Source organism: Neospora caninum, chromosome V, assembly GCF_000208865.1.
Source record: "Neospora caninum Liverpool complete genome, chromosome V".
Classification (NCBI taxonomy): Eukaryota; Apicomplexa; class Conoidasida; order Eucoccidiorida; family Sarcocystidae; genus Neospora; species Neospora caninum.
This window is the reverse complement of record NC_018391.1, coordinates 2,624,796-2,637,251: the sequence shown is the minus strand read 5'-3', so window position 1 is coordinate 2,637,251 and position 12,456 is coordinate 2,624,796. Positions and strand designations below refer to the sequence as shown.

General features: G+C 57.0%; 2 protein-coding genes across 2 annotated transcripts; one reads left to right on the top strand and one right to left on the bottom strand.

Moving 5' to 3' along the window:
• Nucleotides 1-3,010: 3,010 nt before the first annotated feature.
• NCLIV_015280 (putative mRNA processing protein) lies at nucleotides 3,011-6,489 on the bottom strand (the record flags this gene model as incomplete). Its single annotated transcript, XM_003881719.1, has 4 exons — nucleotides 3,011-3,046; nucleotides 3,445-3,520; nucleotides 4,188-4,221; nucleotides 4,473-6,489. The coding sequence occupies 4 exons, from the start codon at nucleotides 6,487-6,489 to the stop codon at nucleotides 3,011-3,013; spliced, it is 2,163 nt and encodes a 720-aa protein (XP_003881768.1).
• Nucleotides 6,490-7,845: 1,356 nt separating this feature from the next.
• On the top strand, nucleotides 7,846-12,456 carry NCLIV_015270 (conserved hypothetical protein; the record flags this gene model as incomplete). The annotated part of the gene is made up of 4 exons (XM_003881718.1): nucleotides 7,846-7,863; nucleotides 8,068-8,134; nucleotides 8,751-9,168; nucleotides 9,651-12,456. 4 exons carry the CDS (start codon nucleotides 7,846-7,848, stop codon nucleotides 12,454-12,456), a joined length of 3,309 nt encoding a protein of 1,102 aa, XP_003881767.1.

The following is a 12,456-nucleotide window of genomic DNA, read 5'->3' as shown; positions in this document are numbered from 1 at the left end:
GGAGAAACAGGGTAGGACGACAACCAGCGCGCGCGGGGCGAAGCAGGACGAGCAAGGGCAGCAAATCGAAGGGAAACTAGGGAGATGCGAGTCTCCGGAAAAGAACGGTTGGCGGGTGCTAGGTTTGTTCCCTCCCATTATTTGTTCCTGTTTTCTCGGCTGTTTCTGAAAACATCCTGTTCTCACGCCCACAAAGCGTTCTCTCATTCTCTTTTTGGTAAAGGCCTGCTCGTGTATAGGAGCCCCGGGCACTCGCCTCCCACCTGCACTGTGTCTCTTTGGGAGGGCTCGACTCTCCACGGGAGTTGTCATTTTGTGTGCATGCACAGTTGTTTGGAATCTTCCATTGCTTTTCCGGATTTCTCTCGTCCGCCTCTGCTCGCATGCCTCTTCGGTTCTCTCTCTTTTCAGTGTGCCCCAGTCTGTTCTTGTTTTTGTCTGCCGCTTCGACTCCACCCGTCGTTCTGCTGTCTAGAGCAGTGCTCTGAACGTTCTTCTTTTCGCGTCTCGGTTGTCCTTCCTCTCAGTATCTGTGCCTTTTCCCGTCCTCTCGGAAGCCGTTTTCGGTCGCGCTTTGAAATCCCGCCAGGATCCAGTGAACGGGGGCTCAGCTCAGAACCGCAGTTCCGGGAAAACCCCGCTGAGAGCCAGAGCGTGAAGTGGGCATTTGAAGAGACGCGCAACCGCTGGAGACCGAACGCACGCAGGCAGGCCCCAGGAACGGGCAAAGTACGCGCTTTCACCGACACGAGGAGGAAGCAAGTGGTGCAACGGTCACAGAGCCTTTTCCGTCGCGTCTTCATTTTCTCTGGTCGCAGGGAAACGATGTGTACACTGGGTCGGAGACCGTCTTGGGCAACGGTGCGGGAAACACAGAAGCCCAACCGCGATGGCCGTGGTCTCAGCCCTCACTTGTTTTCGGTTTTTCCTGTCGCAACGCCTCTCGCAAACGAGCCAGTGGAACCGCTTTCTCAAGTTTCTCTCAGTAGGCAAATCCCTTCAGCTGTTTTCAATGGTCGTGCCTCCTGGCCCTCGGGCAGCAAGACGGGGAGTCGGTTCGCGTTCCTCCTCTCGTTCACCCCACTTCTCTGCAACAAAACGAGCAGCCACACGGCTTCACTTTCTACTAATGCAAAAGCCACGAATGCAACAGCTGTCCGTGTCGGCCTCGCTGCAGTGAACCGGACACTGCTGCAACACACGCGTGCGAGCTCCATGCTGCTGTCGCCGACATCCGACAATTCCTCACGCAATACACCCCACACGAAGGTTCCAGCACAGCCGAGGACGGGCGCCGAGTAGGCGGCCATCCGTGAGTCGCGCTCGCCTGGCGACTTTCCGGAGTGGAGTCGTGTCTAAAATGTTGGGCGTAAGCCGCTTCTAGGTGGGCCCTATCGATTCTCGTAACTTAAACTCTGTGCTGTGTTCTGCAGTCCCCTTCTGCGTCCCTAGGCGACAGTTGACACAAGATACGCCATCGGCTGAAGAATCGATGCCTCTTTGGCTTACGCTTCCTGGGCTGCAGCTTCCACGCCTTTCACTTGCTGGCGCTTCGTCGTTGCTTTCTGCATTCACTCGAACTTTTTTGAGGATGTGCTGAGGACTGCACTCTCAGTCTCTAGAGGCGAGCAAAGCGACAAGATAAAAAGAGAGGCGGTCTGCACAGGGGGGGGTTTTCCGCTGAGGCATGAAGCAAACCGTCAAGTCCCCTGGACGCCGGAAAGAAAATTATCCCTGTCAGGGCATACACCGCCAGAAACAGAGCGGGAAAGTGAACGGGGCTTATCGTCACACTGGCCGTTCAGCGAAACGCGAAAAGTGTACCTTAGTCGGTCGTTAGAGCACCTGTGAATCACTGAAAAAAAACAGGCAGGCTCGCGCGGGAACCACCAGCTGGCCTCATGCGGAAAGTGCAGAAGAAACGGAGCACGCGGGAGTGCCTGCAGATCGTGAGTTACTGCAAATTCTAACGGGATCTGTGGCAGCGCGACTTTCTGTCTCTCGACAACTTTGGGACCCCGTCGTTTTGCCACATCTACGCGTCGATGTTCGCAAACGAAAACGACGCTCTGCTGCGCATCACAGCTACCGTATTCGTATATATATGTGGAACGCCCCCGCTCGCGGAATAATGCTTCTTTGCTTCGAAACAGACAGCCGGCCGTGAGGAAGCTCCCCCGGCCTTGACTTGTCCGAGCAGGCCTTCAAGCGAAATGTGACAGAACGCGGCCTAAGGCTGTCCACAAACAGACAGTTTTTCAGGCGTGTGCGAGCGAGCGTTTCGTATGCGCTCGATTGACAAAAGTGTAAGCGCAGAACGAATCCGGTACTAAGATACAAGACAGCAGCTGATCTACCATATAGAAGTAAGTCGCTTGTGGAAGAGCACTGCTCAAATCAAGATCATACTGCATACCCAAAAAAGAACCCCTCAAAGGCGCGAAACAGCGGAGCGCCACGCAGTCGTCGAAGAACAATCTGAAAAGGCAGCGACTCGGACAGATTTCCCCAAGGCGCCGTATACGCTCGCTTCTGCTTATTGCAAAGTGCGACCAGTGTCCGGGGTCGCACCTAAGCGTTTTCGGGTGTATACGGTGACGACTCCACTTTCGCGTTTCTCCAACTCGGCACAGGTCGTCTCAAGGTGCCTAGGCCGTTTTTTTTGTGGCAAATGCTGGGGCCTCAAAAGGTATACACAACACGACTGTTTAAAGCCGGATGCCAGAGAACAGGAGTACAGGTGGAATGACGCGACGGCAAAAACCGACAGAAGCAAAACGACGTGCATTTGGGCCCCCGAGAAAACGGAGACAAAGAAATCGGACCAACGAGCTCCTCCGCGACGACACGGCGACGCTGTGTCGGATAAGGAACACAGAAAAAGTCACAAACGTGCTTGAAAAGGAAACAAGGAACCTCTCGGGCGTGCGTCTCAAAATCGAATGCAAACTGACGCCGCCTGCGCTGGCTTCTCCTCCCCCCCATCCCTATCTGCATTTCTCTTCCCACCTCACTGAGCGACGCGGAAACCCCTCCTCAAGAGCGCCTGCATGCAGAGAAGAACACAACACAAGAGACAGTTCGTCTCGGGAAGCAATCGCCTGCGGGGGGGTTCTTTGTTAGAATCCGAGAAAAACTTTTTTTTCTAACCTTACTGATCACTCGTGCGTATGTGAAGCATGACCGCGCGTGGCCCTAGAGTCCACCCACATAACCCCAAACACCTCGTGTACCGATATTCTACATATATATATATATATATATATACATACATATAATTATATAGATTTATATGTATATACACATATATACGCATATGATGGGGCGTAACAGAGTTCGACAGAAAAACTGTCTTGGAAAAAACCCCGGCTGTTTTTTTTCCCTTGAGCTTTTCAACCGTCTCTTTCGTTCTTGCACACTCATTCATCCGTTTTGCGAACTTACCGACTGAAGAGCAAGGACTTGTTGGCGTTGTTCTTCTGGCCAGTCGCGCATCGCGCTCGGCGTGCTTCCCAGAACGCTGCCGAACAGAGAAGGGGCGCGAAGCGACAAAAAAGAAGCAAAGTTCACCAGATGGATTCGCGCAAAAAAACATGAAAAGCCTCCTCCGGTTTTCAGAGAAGGGACGTGGACCAGTCAAGAGACTTGCGGTATATCTTGTCCTGCCACTTCTGCCTCCTCAAGCTGACCCTGATGCAGGTGGTCACCATGCGTGTACGCACCTGCATTTGCAGCTGTGCATTTGTGTATCACACCCCCATGCGCGAGCAGACGTCTAGACTAGAAACGAGACACAAAAATACACATGTATATGCATATATATATATATATATATATATATACATACGCACTAGATATATACGGTGTCAGGTACACACAGTTTCATGCCGAGGACTAGAATTCACCCACAGGCTGTGGACCTGAGTATACACCAGTCTCTCTGCGTCAGTCTCGACACGGGACAAGCGACGGTTTTTCGCGGCTTTCAAGCGCTCGCTGCCCGAGGCCCACTGCACGGGGATACACGCGACGGACGTGTAGACGTCGGCAAAGGTGGCGAGAGCAGATGAAACCTCGTGAGTTCGAAATAGAGAAGAGAGCTGGATGTAGAGAAGAATCCACAAAATCGAGGCAGCGAAGTGACGAGCAAGAAAGGAATATGACAGGGGAAGGCAACAGAGGCTTACTTGGAAAGGATATCGGGGCTCTTCAAAACCTCGTCTGAAAAAAGGAAACAGAAGAAAACAGAACCTACAATGCACCAGCTCAGTGAGCAGTGGGAACAGTCTAACTTTTAAGGCGACTGTGCTCGGAGACGGCAACAGTTCGCACCGCAGCAGTGCAGCCGCAGGAGCTCTCACGCCTCGGGGCCTGCGCGTGCTCTGCGGAAAAGCCGAGAGAAGACTCTGGGTCAAGCCCCTCTACTACCTCTCAATCGTCGTTCTCTCTCTTCTTTGCTTTATTCCACCTACCGACAAGCGCATCGGAAGCGGGGGGAACTGCGAGAGCGGGATGCGGGGAACCGCCCGCCACAGGTGTAGGCGCCTGTGAAAGCATTTGCGCTTCAGTCGAAGGCCCGGGGACTGCATGCAGGCTCTGTCGCCGCTCGCCGCCTCGCCCTGGCTGCAAGGCTCCAAGTGTCTCCGCCTGTCTCCCTGCCTGAGGGCGCGTGTGGGGCGCCTGCAGAGCGTGGGGTGGACCTCCGGGAGGAAGGCCCCGTTCTTGTGCTGCGTCTGGAGGGAGTCCCCGAAGGGCGGTAAACGAAATGTCTCTGTCCTCGGACTGTCTCCCTCCCGGCGCCACGCGCAGTGACTCTTCGACTGGGCGTCGCTCCTCAGCTGCCACGCCGACGGGAAGGGCGCCCTGCCGAGCCTCTGGCGGAGTAAGGGGGACAGCACTGCCTGCAACTGCCTGCAGGGGAAGGCCTTGGTGTGGGGCTCCAACGGGGGCGCCTCGGACATCGGCCGGAGGCGAGGAGACACTTCGGGCCGCGCCTCGTTGCGCAACGGGAAGGCCCGGAAGCGGGCCTTTTTCTGTCCCCTCCTGCATCGGGAACGCCTCCAGCCCTCTGGTGGGGCGCACGGGCTGAGGAAGCGGTGTCGCCAAAGAGACACTCTGACCTCCAGCGTGGGGGACAGCAGCCAGGCTCTGGGGCACGAGAGCAGCCTGCTGGAGCGGCGCCTGAGGCGGCGCAGTCGCCTCGCCGAAACCCGGAAGCGGTCGCCCTCCCACCGCGGGTGTCTCCAAAAGCGGCGCCGCCCTGTCTCCGATTGGGCCCACTTTTTCGGGCGCCAGCGGGCTCGCGAGTTGGGCTCCACCAGCCTGCGGACCGAGGCCGCCAATGCCCCCGGGGCCGTCAGGCCGCGTCCCCACGTCCCCGGGCGACCTCGTCGCCTTCTCGCCCGCGCCATGGGCACGACCGTGGACGGGCTTGTCTTGAGAGACGACATTAGAGATTTGAACAGAGAGTCCTGCGTGCTGGAGTTGCTCGAGGCGTTCCGCCCGGTTCCTCCTGGCCTTCTCGAGCTGCGCCTCCGGCAGGCCCATGCGGCGTTCGAGCGAGCGGAGGTCGTCCCTCTCGAGCGACGTGGCGCGCTTCTCTGCTTCGCGGGTTGTCTCCTTTGGTGCATCCGCCACTTTCTGTTTCTTCTCGGGCGGGGCGAGAGAAGACGACCGCTGGCTGCTTCTGCCTTCTTGCTTGCGGCCGTCGCTCTCGGCGCGCGACGCCCCCAACAAATAGACTGCATGCAGCGCCGCGTACACCAGAGCCGGGTGTGCGCGGAGCAACCGCCGACAGGAGGCGGCGTCTTCTTTCATCAGTTTCTTCAAATCGCCGAGAAAGGCCAGCAACTGCGTCGTGGAAAACGTCCGAAGAATCTCCATGATGTCGGTCGCGGCCGCAGCGCCGTCGTACAGAGTGAGTGCCCGGGATCGGAGCCCGAAGCCCGGAGCTCGCGTGTCGAAGAACGGCCCGCGACTGTCTCTTCCGCGGCCTGCAAGCTTCCCACTGGGGGCGGGGCCCAACAGACTCTCTCCCGCGTGGAAAGGCCCGAGAAGAGACGAAACGGCGCCCGCGCCTCGAAAGGTTTCGTCCGCGCTAGTCGGGGCAGAACTCGGCAAGGCCGCAGCATGCGCCTTTCGTCTCTCGGGGCGCGAGACTCCCCCGCTGGGTCCGCCTCCGCCCGAGGAACCGAAGCGCTGGCGGAGCTCGTCGGTGGCGAAGTCGATCTTCAGTTTCCTGCCGCCCAAGTCGACGTTGTTCAGGGTGACGTACGCGAGGTAACACGTCTCCGGATCGGGGAATTCGCAGAAGGCAAACCCCTTGCTCTGGCCTCCCTCGTCGTACTTGATGCGAACCTGCAGTACGCGGCCCACGCGCGACAGCAGTGTCTTCAAATCTTCTTCGGTGGCATCAAATGGGATGTTCCCCAACCACATCTGATACGCCCCCGAAGACGGAGACGAGTTGCGCTCCATCGACCGACTCATCGTGACGGCAGAGCAGAGAAACGGAGCGAGAAGAAGAGTGGGGAACAGAGGGTGGGAAGACGAAAAATGGGAAGGAGGGTGAGGGGAGGAAGACGTACAAAGCAGAAGAGGGAGAGAGAACAAAAATCCAACCAGGAGGCAAAACGCGCTGCGCAGGCGAAAGAAGGGAAGAAACACTCAGAGAAAAGGGTGAGCCGGCGTTGTCAGCGAGATTGGAAGGGTTGGAGAAACGACAGTCCAAAAAATCTTGCGACAGGGGAGTGAGGAGACGGATCTGTTTTCGCAAACAAGGGGTCTGTGCGCCGACCGAGCGACAGAAAAAGAGACGAAAAAGAGAGGCAGAGACGACGCGAGAACGCGAGAGGAAAGCGGAGAGACACGTAAAAAAACTGGGGGGGGGGGGGGGTTACTGCTCTGCGTCGTAGCGAGATTCCAAGATTACAAAACTTGCCTACAGAGGCAAAGGAAACAGAACTTTTCGAAAAAAGGCGTTTACGGAGAGAAGCAGCATCCAACTCGAGCATCAGACTTTGTCCCCGGGGAAAAGGAGCGAGAGTCCGCACGCGCGCGCTCTCCCCCAATTGTGACGCTCACCTCCTTTCCTTCCCTCCTTTTTCCTCCAGAAAAATCCTGGAGAAAACAGAGAACTCGTCACTTAACGTGTTCTCTCCTGGTGAGGTGTGAAACGGAGGAATCGGCGATGGCCCGTTGTCTAGACACTTGGCAGGCGCATGCAACTCGCGCGTTTTTTCAACTAGAAAATCCGAATCTACATGCGCACATCTGCCACTGCGCTCCTCGCTTCTTTAAACTACTTTTCACGGCAGGAAACGGAGGTGATTTCTTCTCTTTCTTTCTTCTCTTTCTTTCTTTCTTCTCCCATCTCCGCATGCCCTCTCCTTGCATGCGATCGTGCACATTCCAGTGGAGTCGCTGAAACGCGACGGAGAGGGCGACAAGCCGACGCACACACGGGCAATGCAGAGAAGGGCCAAAGACACATGGAGGGAAAAAGAACAGAATAGAGAATCGAAGAGGAAAGGAAGAAAGAAAGAAGAACGAAGTTGGGAGAAAAGAAGGAAGACGAACAAGGATCGCGTCGACTAGACGGAGAACGGCGGAAGGGACAGTACAGGGATGACAGAAAAAGACAACACCCAGCGTCAGAAGAAGAGACGAAAACCAGATGTGTTGAAGAGAAGAAGCAAGCACTTCTAGCAAGAAGAGGCGGAGACGCGCAGAAAGGCACAGGGAAAGACGGCGTCAGCAAATTTCGAAGATTCAGAAAGAACACCACGAGGACATCTTCGCAGGAAGGAAACGCAAGGAAAACGTGGAGGAGGAATACGAAGACGCATGCGGAGAGATGTCAAGGTGAGAGATGTCAAGGAAGGGAGCAGAGAGAGGAGAGGCAGATCCTCATGACCGAGAAAGAATTGGAAAGACGCGACTGCTTTCCGTCTCCTCCAGAGTGCAGAGAAGAGAGAAATGGAAAGACGAACTCGCACCTCGGGAAATCTCGACGCTCTACGGCGTCTCCTCTTTGGCTCTGCCTCGGCGTCGACTGATTTTTTTCAGAGCGACGAAGGCAAACAAAAAATTCTTTTTGTGACCGGGGCAGGTACGGATGTTTTCCCGTTTCTCCGTAAGCTGTTCGAGAGAAGCGGAGGGTTGTTGGTTTTTGTTTTTGGAGCTCTCCGTTTTTTCCAGAATTCTCCATCTTTTCCAGAATTCTCCGGTCTGTTGAAAAATCGTTTCCATTCGCTCTGCCACGCACGCGTGCTGGCTGCATCGTCCTTGCTTTTTTCCTGTTCTTTCTCAGTCGTTTTCTCCCCTTCGCTCTCTAACCCCCCGGTCCTCCGTGACAAACCCGATGCCTCTCCAACTTCGTCTCCTGTCCCGTTTCTCAGTATCCGTTTCTCTCTATTCCCACCCTCGCCCTCTCTGCGTTCTCTGTCTGTTTTTTCTCTCTCGTCCTTTCCCTTGTTTCGTGTCTTTGCCTTTTGTCTCCTCCTTTCTTCGTTCTTCAGCCTTCCTCGGCCCTCTTCCTTCTCTTCCGTCTCACCTGCCTTTCTTCTCTCCGACCTGCCTCGTCGCGGGCAGCAAGTCGGTCTTGCCTCACCCCTCTCCGTTCCTCTTCTCCAAAGTGCACCATCTCTGTTCGTCTGCCTCTCTTCCGTCTTCGATCTGTCCGCTCTCTCTGTTCGCTGGGATTTCTCTCTTCATGTTTCCTTGTCTTCTCTCTGTCTGCTCTTTTGCAGGCCTCAGTGTCGGCAGCGGCATTCCCCTCTACCGCAAGGCCAGCTCGGCGTTTGAGGGCGGGGCCTTAAGCCAGGCGAAAAGGCGTCGGCGAGGGGATGGGAGAAATGAGAGCGCCCGCGGCCGCAGCGACGAGGCAGAAGAAAAGGAAGAGGCGAGACGCTCGTCCACAGACTCCAGTGAAAGGAGAGTCGAGGGGGAGACGGCGAGTCCAGCTTCTTCGGCGGGGCGGCGTTCTCTGGAACCTGCAGTTGTTTGGGACGGAGAAGACGCAGGCGAGACGGGAAAAGCGAGAAAGAAAACCAAACAAGGAAGAGGAGAAAAACGCCTGGGAAGCGCAATGCCGCAACAGAGAACGCGCGGCATGGCATCGGAAGACTGGGGCCTTGTCTCCACCTTTCGCCGAGAAAAAGAGAGATGGTAAACAGGGAAGACAGAGAAGCAAAGTGCCGCTCTGAGCCACACGTGAAAAAGATTCTTCCCAGCCTTATGCATGTGCGAAGAGATCTGTTCTGTTGGAGACAGACAGGAGAGACGTGTCGGATCAAACAGAGATGGATCCAGTGTTGATACACCCCTGAGGGTAATGGAGCGTAGCAAGTAGACAGAAGGCGCAGCACCAAACGACAACTCAGAGGAAGACGCACAGACAGAGAGAGAGAGCGGGTAAGGAGAGCCTCCATCGCAGTCGGATGCAGGCTCACAGTGTTCTCCTACTCTTCTTGTCTTTTCGGCTTCATTCCACTGCATCCCCGTGCTTTGCCTCCTGGTCTCTCTGTGGTGTTCTCGAGTCTCCTGTGGATGTGAGTTTTCGCGCCCGCGGCTGCCGTTTTCTCATCGCTCTTCTCTCCCTCTCGCCTCCACCCTGTTCATGCCTCGCCGGGTTTTTTCGCGTCTCTCAGGTTTTCTTCTTTCTGGTACCGAGCACATGACCCGCGCCTGTTTCGGCGCGCGTTTCCCTCCCCTGGCCACTTTGTCCTCGCCTTTCTTCTTCTCTCGCGGCCCTCGTCCGTTCTTCTCGTCACCCAGAATGTCGACCGGATGCACCACGTCGCTCTCGTCATCCTGAGAGACGCGATGGCCACGCAGCTCTGTCGGAAGGCACTGGAGAGGGAAAAGAAACTGCAGAAAGCCACAGGTGCGGAGACAGAACAGACGGCGGAGAGAGAGAACGAAGGGACACAAGAGCGAAAGATGGAGGCGCACCGCGGAGAAGAAAGAGGGGAAGAAGGAGGATCTTCTCTTTCGGCCTCACGAGTCCCTAAAGCGGTGTGGCGGGGCCTGGCGACCCGTGGAGGTTGGTGGCGAATCCCTGACGCATGCGGCGTCGACGGGCAGGCAGGAGAGAAGAACGTGTATGAACTCCATGGATCCATTTACAGCTACAGGTGCTCGGGGTTGCTTCCATCATCTCGTGTGCTCCTTTCCAGCGTCGCGGGAGGAGACCAGAGAAAATTCGCGTCCGAAAGGGAGCGACGAGGAGCGAGAGAAACAGTGAAGAACGAACAGGATGAGGCGGACAGGACTGCGGTTTCCACCTCGCTAAGGTCGGCAGGCGAAAGAGACGAACGACTGATCTGGCGAGAAGCAGAGAGTGGGGGAAGCGGAGACGCGTCTTGCGCTTTCCGCTTCCATCTTCCGCTCCACGAAACGCAGGTCGCGTGGTGTCCGTACCCTGCAGAAAAAGGTACGACGCCAGAAAAGAAGAAAGCGCATCGTGGAGAGGACGCATGGAGAAGCGAAGAGAAGGAGAAGGCGGAAAACGAGTCGCTCGACGAGGCAGCTGGAGACGAAGGCGCGCTTCAGATCGCAAACCGGCGCTTCCCTCGGACTCCTTGCGAGACGCTGGATCCCTGGAGTGCGCCCTCGCCGAGCGACGATTTCGTTTCCGCGTCTCCATTTCCTTCGGCCTCTTCTCTCTCTGTTTTGCCGACATTCCCTTCCGCGCGCCTCCACCCTTCGTCTGAGGCTCTGGAGAAAGCCCGGAGTAGCTCGATTATGCTGCCTGTCTGCCCGTCGTGTTCTTCCCTCTGTCTGCCTCTGTGCCTCTGGTTCGACGAGTCTCTCTTTCTCTCGCCCCACAGCGCCTTCGAGAGCCCCGCGGCTTTCCGCCACGCCTTCCTTTTTCTTGGCGGGGTGAAGAGTGCGAAAGAGAGCGACGTGAATCGGTCAAGAGACACCGCATCCGGAGGCTCGCCGCGCCCTTCCTCGCGGGCAGAAGAGCAGACAAACGACGGAGCAAAAGAAGAAAAGGAAGAAACGCGAGACGAAACAGCCGAAACAGAGCGAGGCCGCGGTGGCGAGAAGACGCAGGGAGGCGGGAAACGAGGGAGAGCAGGAGAAAGCACAATGGAGGACCTTTCTTTCTCTCCGAGTTTCGAAACGAGAAACGGTGAGGGCGGCGCCACTGAGCCTCCCGGCTCGGCTCTTGGAGCTTCTTTGCAGTTTCCGCCTTCAGCCTTCTCGGTAGACGTTCAAGAGAGTGCACCGTCTCTGGTTTTTGTGGGAACATCGTTCAGCACGGCCTCTACAGACTGGCCTGTGCTGCTTCACTCGCACGCAGTGAAGGCGCGGCGCCTTTTCCGCAGCCGCACGCACAGTTGGGGAGAAAGCGAAGGAGAAAAGGATTCGAGACTCAGAAAGGCCGCAGGTTTCGAGAACGGAAGCTCCACTGCTCCGCGGCATCAGACAGAAGGCGCAGAATCCACCCGGAGGCAGTCAGGGAGAAACGGCGCGTCTGGAGAAACACAAACTTTTGGAGGACCCGAGGCTGGTGGCGAGGTGTTTTGCATCAACAGCGGCAGCTGCCTGGACGCCTCCTACGAGGCGACAGAGCGACAGAAGGCGTTTCTGGACTCGCAGTATGCGGCGCTGTTCACCGCAGCTCGAGCGCGCGTGCCGACCCCGCGGAGTCGAGTGTCAAGGCGCGAAGTGAGCGGCTGTGAAGAAACGGAGAAGCTGAGGCCAGAAGACAGAGGAGCCGCGGCGCGAGGAGACGGCAGTGCAGTGAAGGCAGAAAACGCGACAGCGGTCAAGACACAAGACCACGAAGGCGAGAGAAGAGGGACAGGCGAGAGACCGGGCCGAGGTGAGAAAGCCGGGGGTGCGGTCTTAGAAACAGTGACAAAAGAGACGAGTGCCGAGCTGGACTGTCTCCACGCCGACGGCGGCGGGTCTTCGTCGACGTCGTGTGAAGACGTGGCCTCGCCGGAGGAGAGCCTGTCTCTCTTTGCGTCTCCAAACCTTCACGAGACGGAAAAAACGGCGAACCGACTCGGAGAGACCGGAAGACACGTGGGAGATCCGAGCCGAAGAACGAAGACAGAACTCCCCTCCTCGCCCTCTTCCGCTTCTCCCGCGTTCGCTCCTTCCGTTTCGTCCCGCTCTTCCACGTTTGCTGGTTCGTCTCCAGAGTCGCCTGGTTGGTCTGAGGGATCCGTTTCTCTCCCCGCCGCACCCCTCTCTTCTCTCGCGCACTGTCTCCCGTCCCTCCCTGCCGATTTTGCGGCGGCCGGAAGTCCAGAGAGAGGCAGCGTTCTCGAGGTGCGTCCTCTTCCTCGCATGCGGCGAATCGTGGGAGACGCCAGCGACGTGTTGCTCTCCGCGTGTCCCAGCGAAGTCCGCGCGTGGCTGACTCAGCTGCACAGCGCCGCGCAGAGGAACTTCTTCAGGATGGTCACTGGGCTAGCTCACAAGGAGACAGTGTGA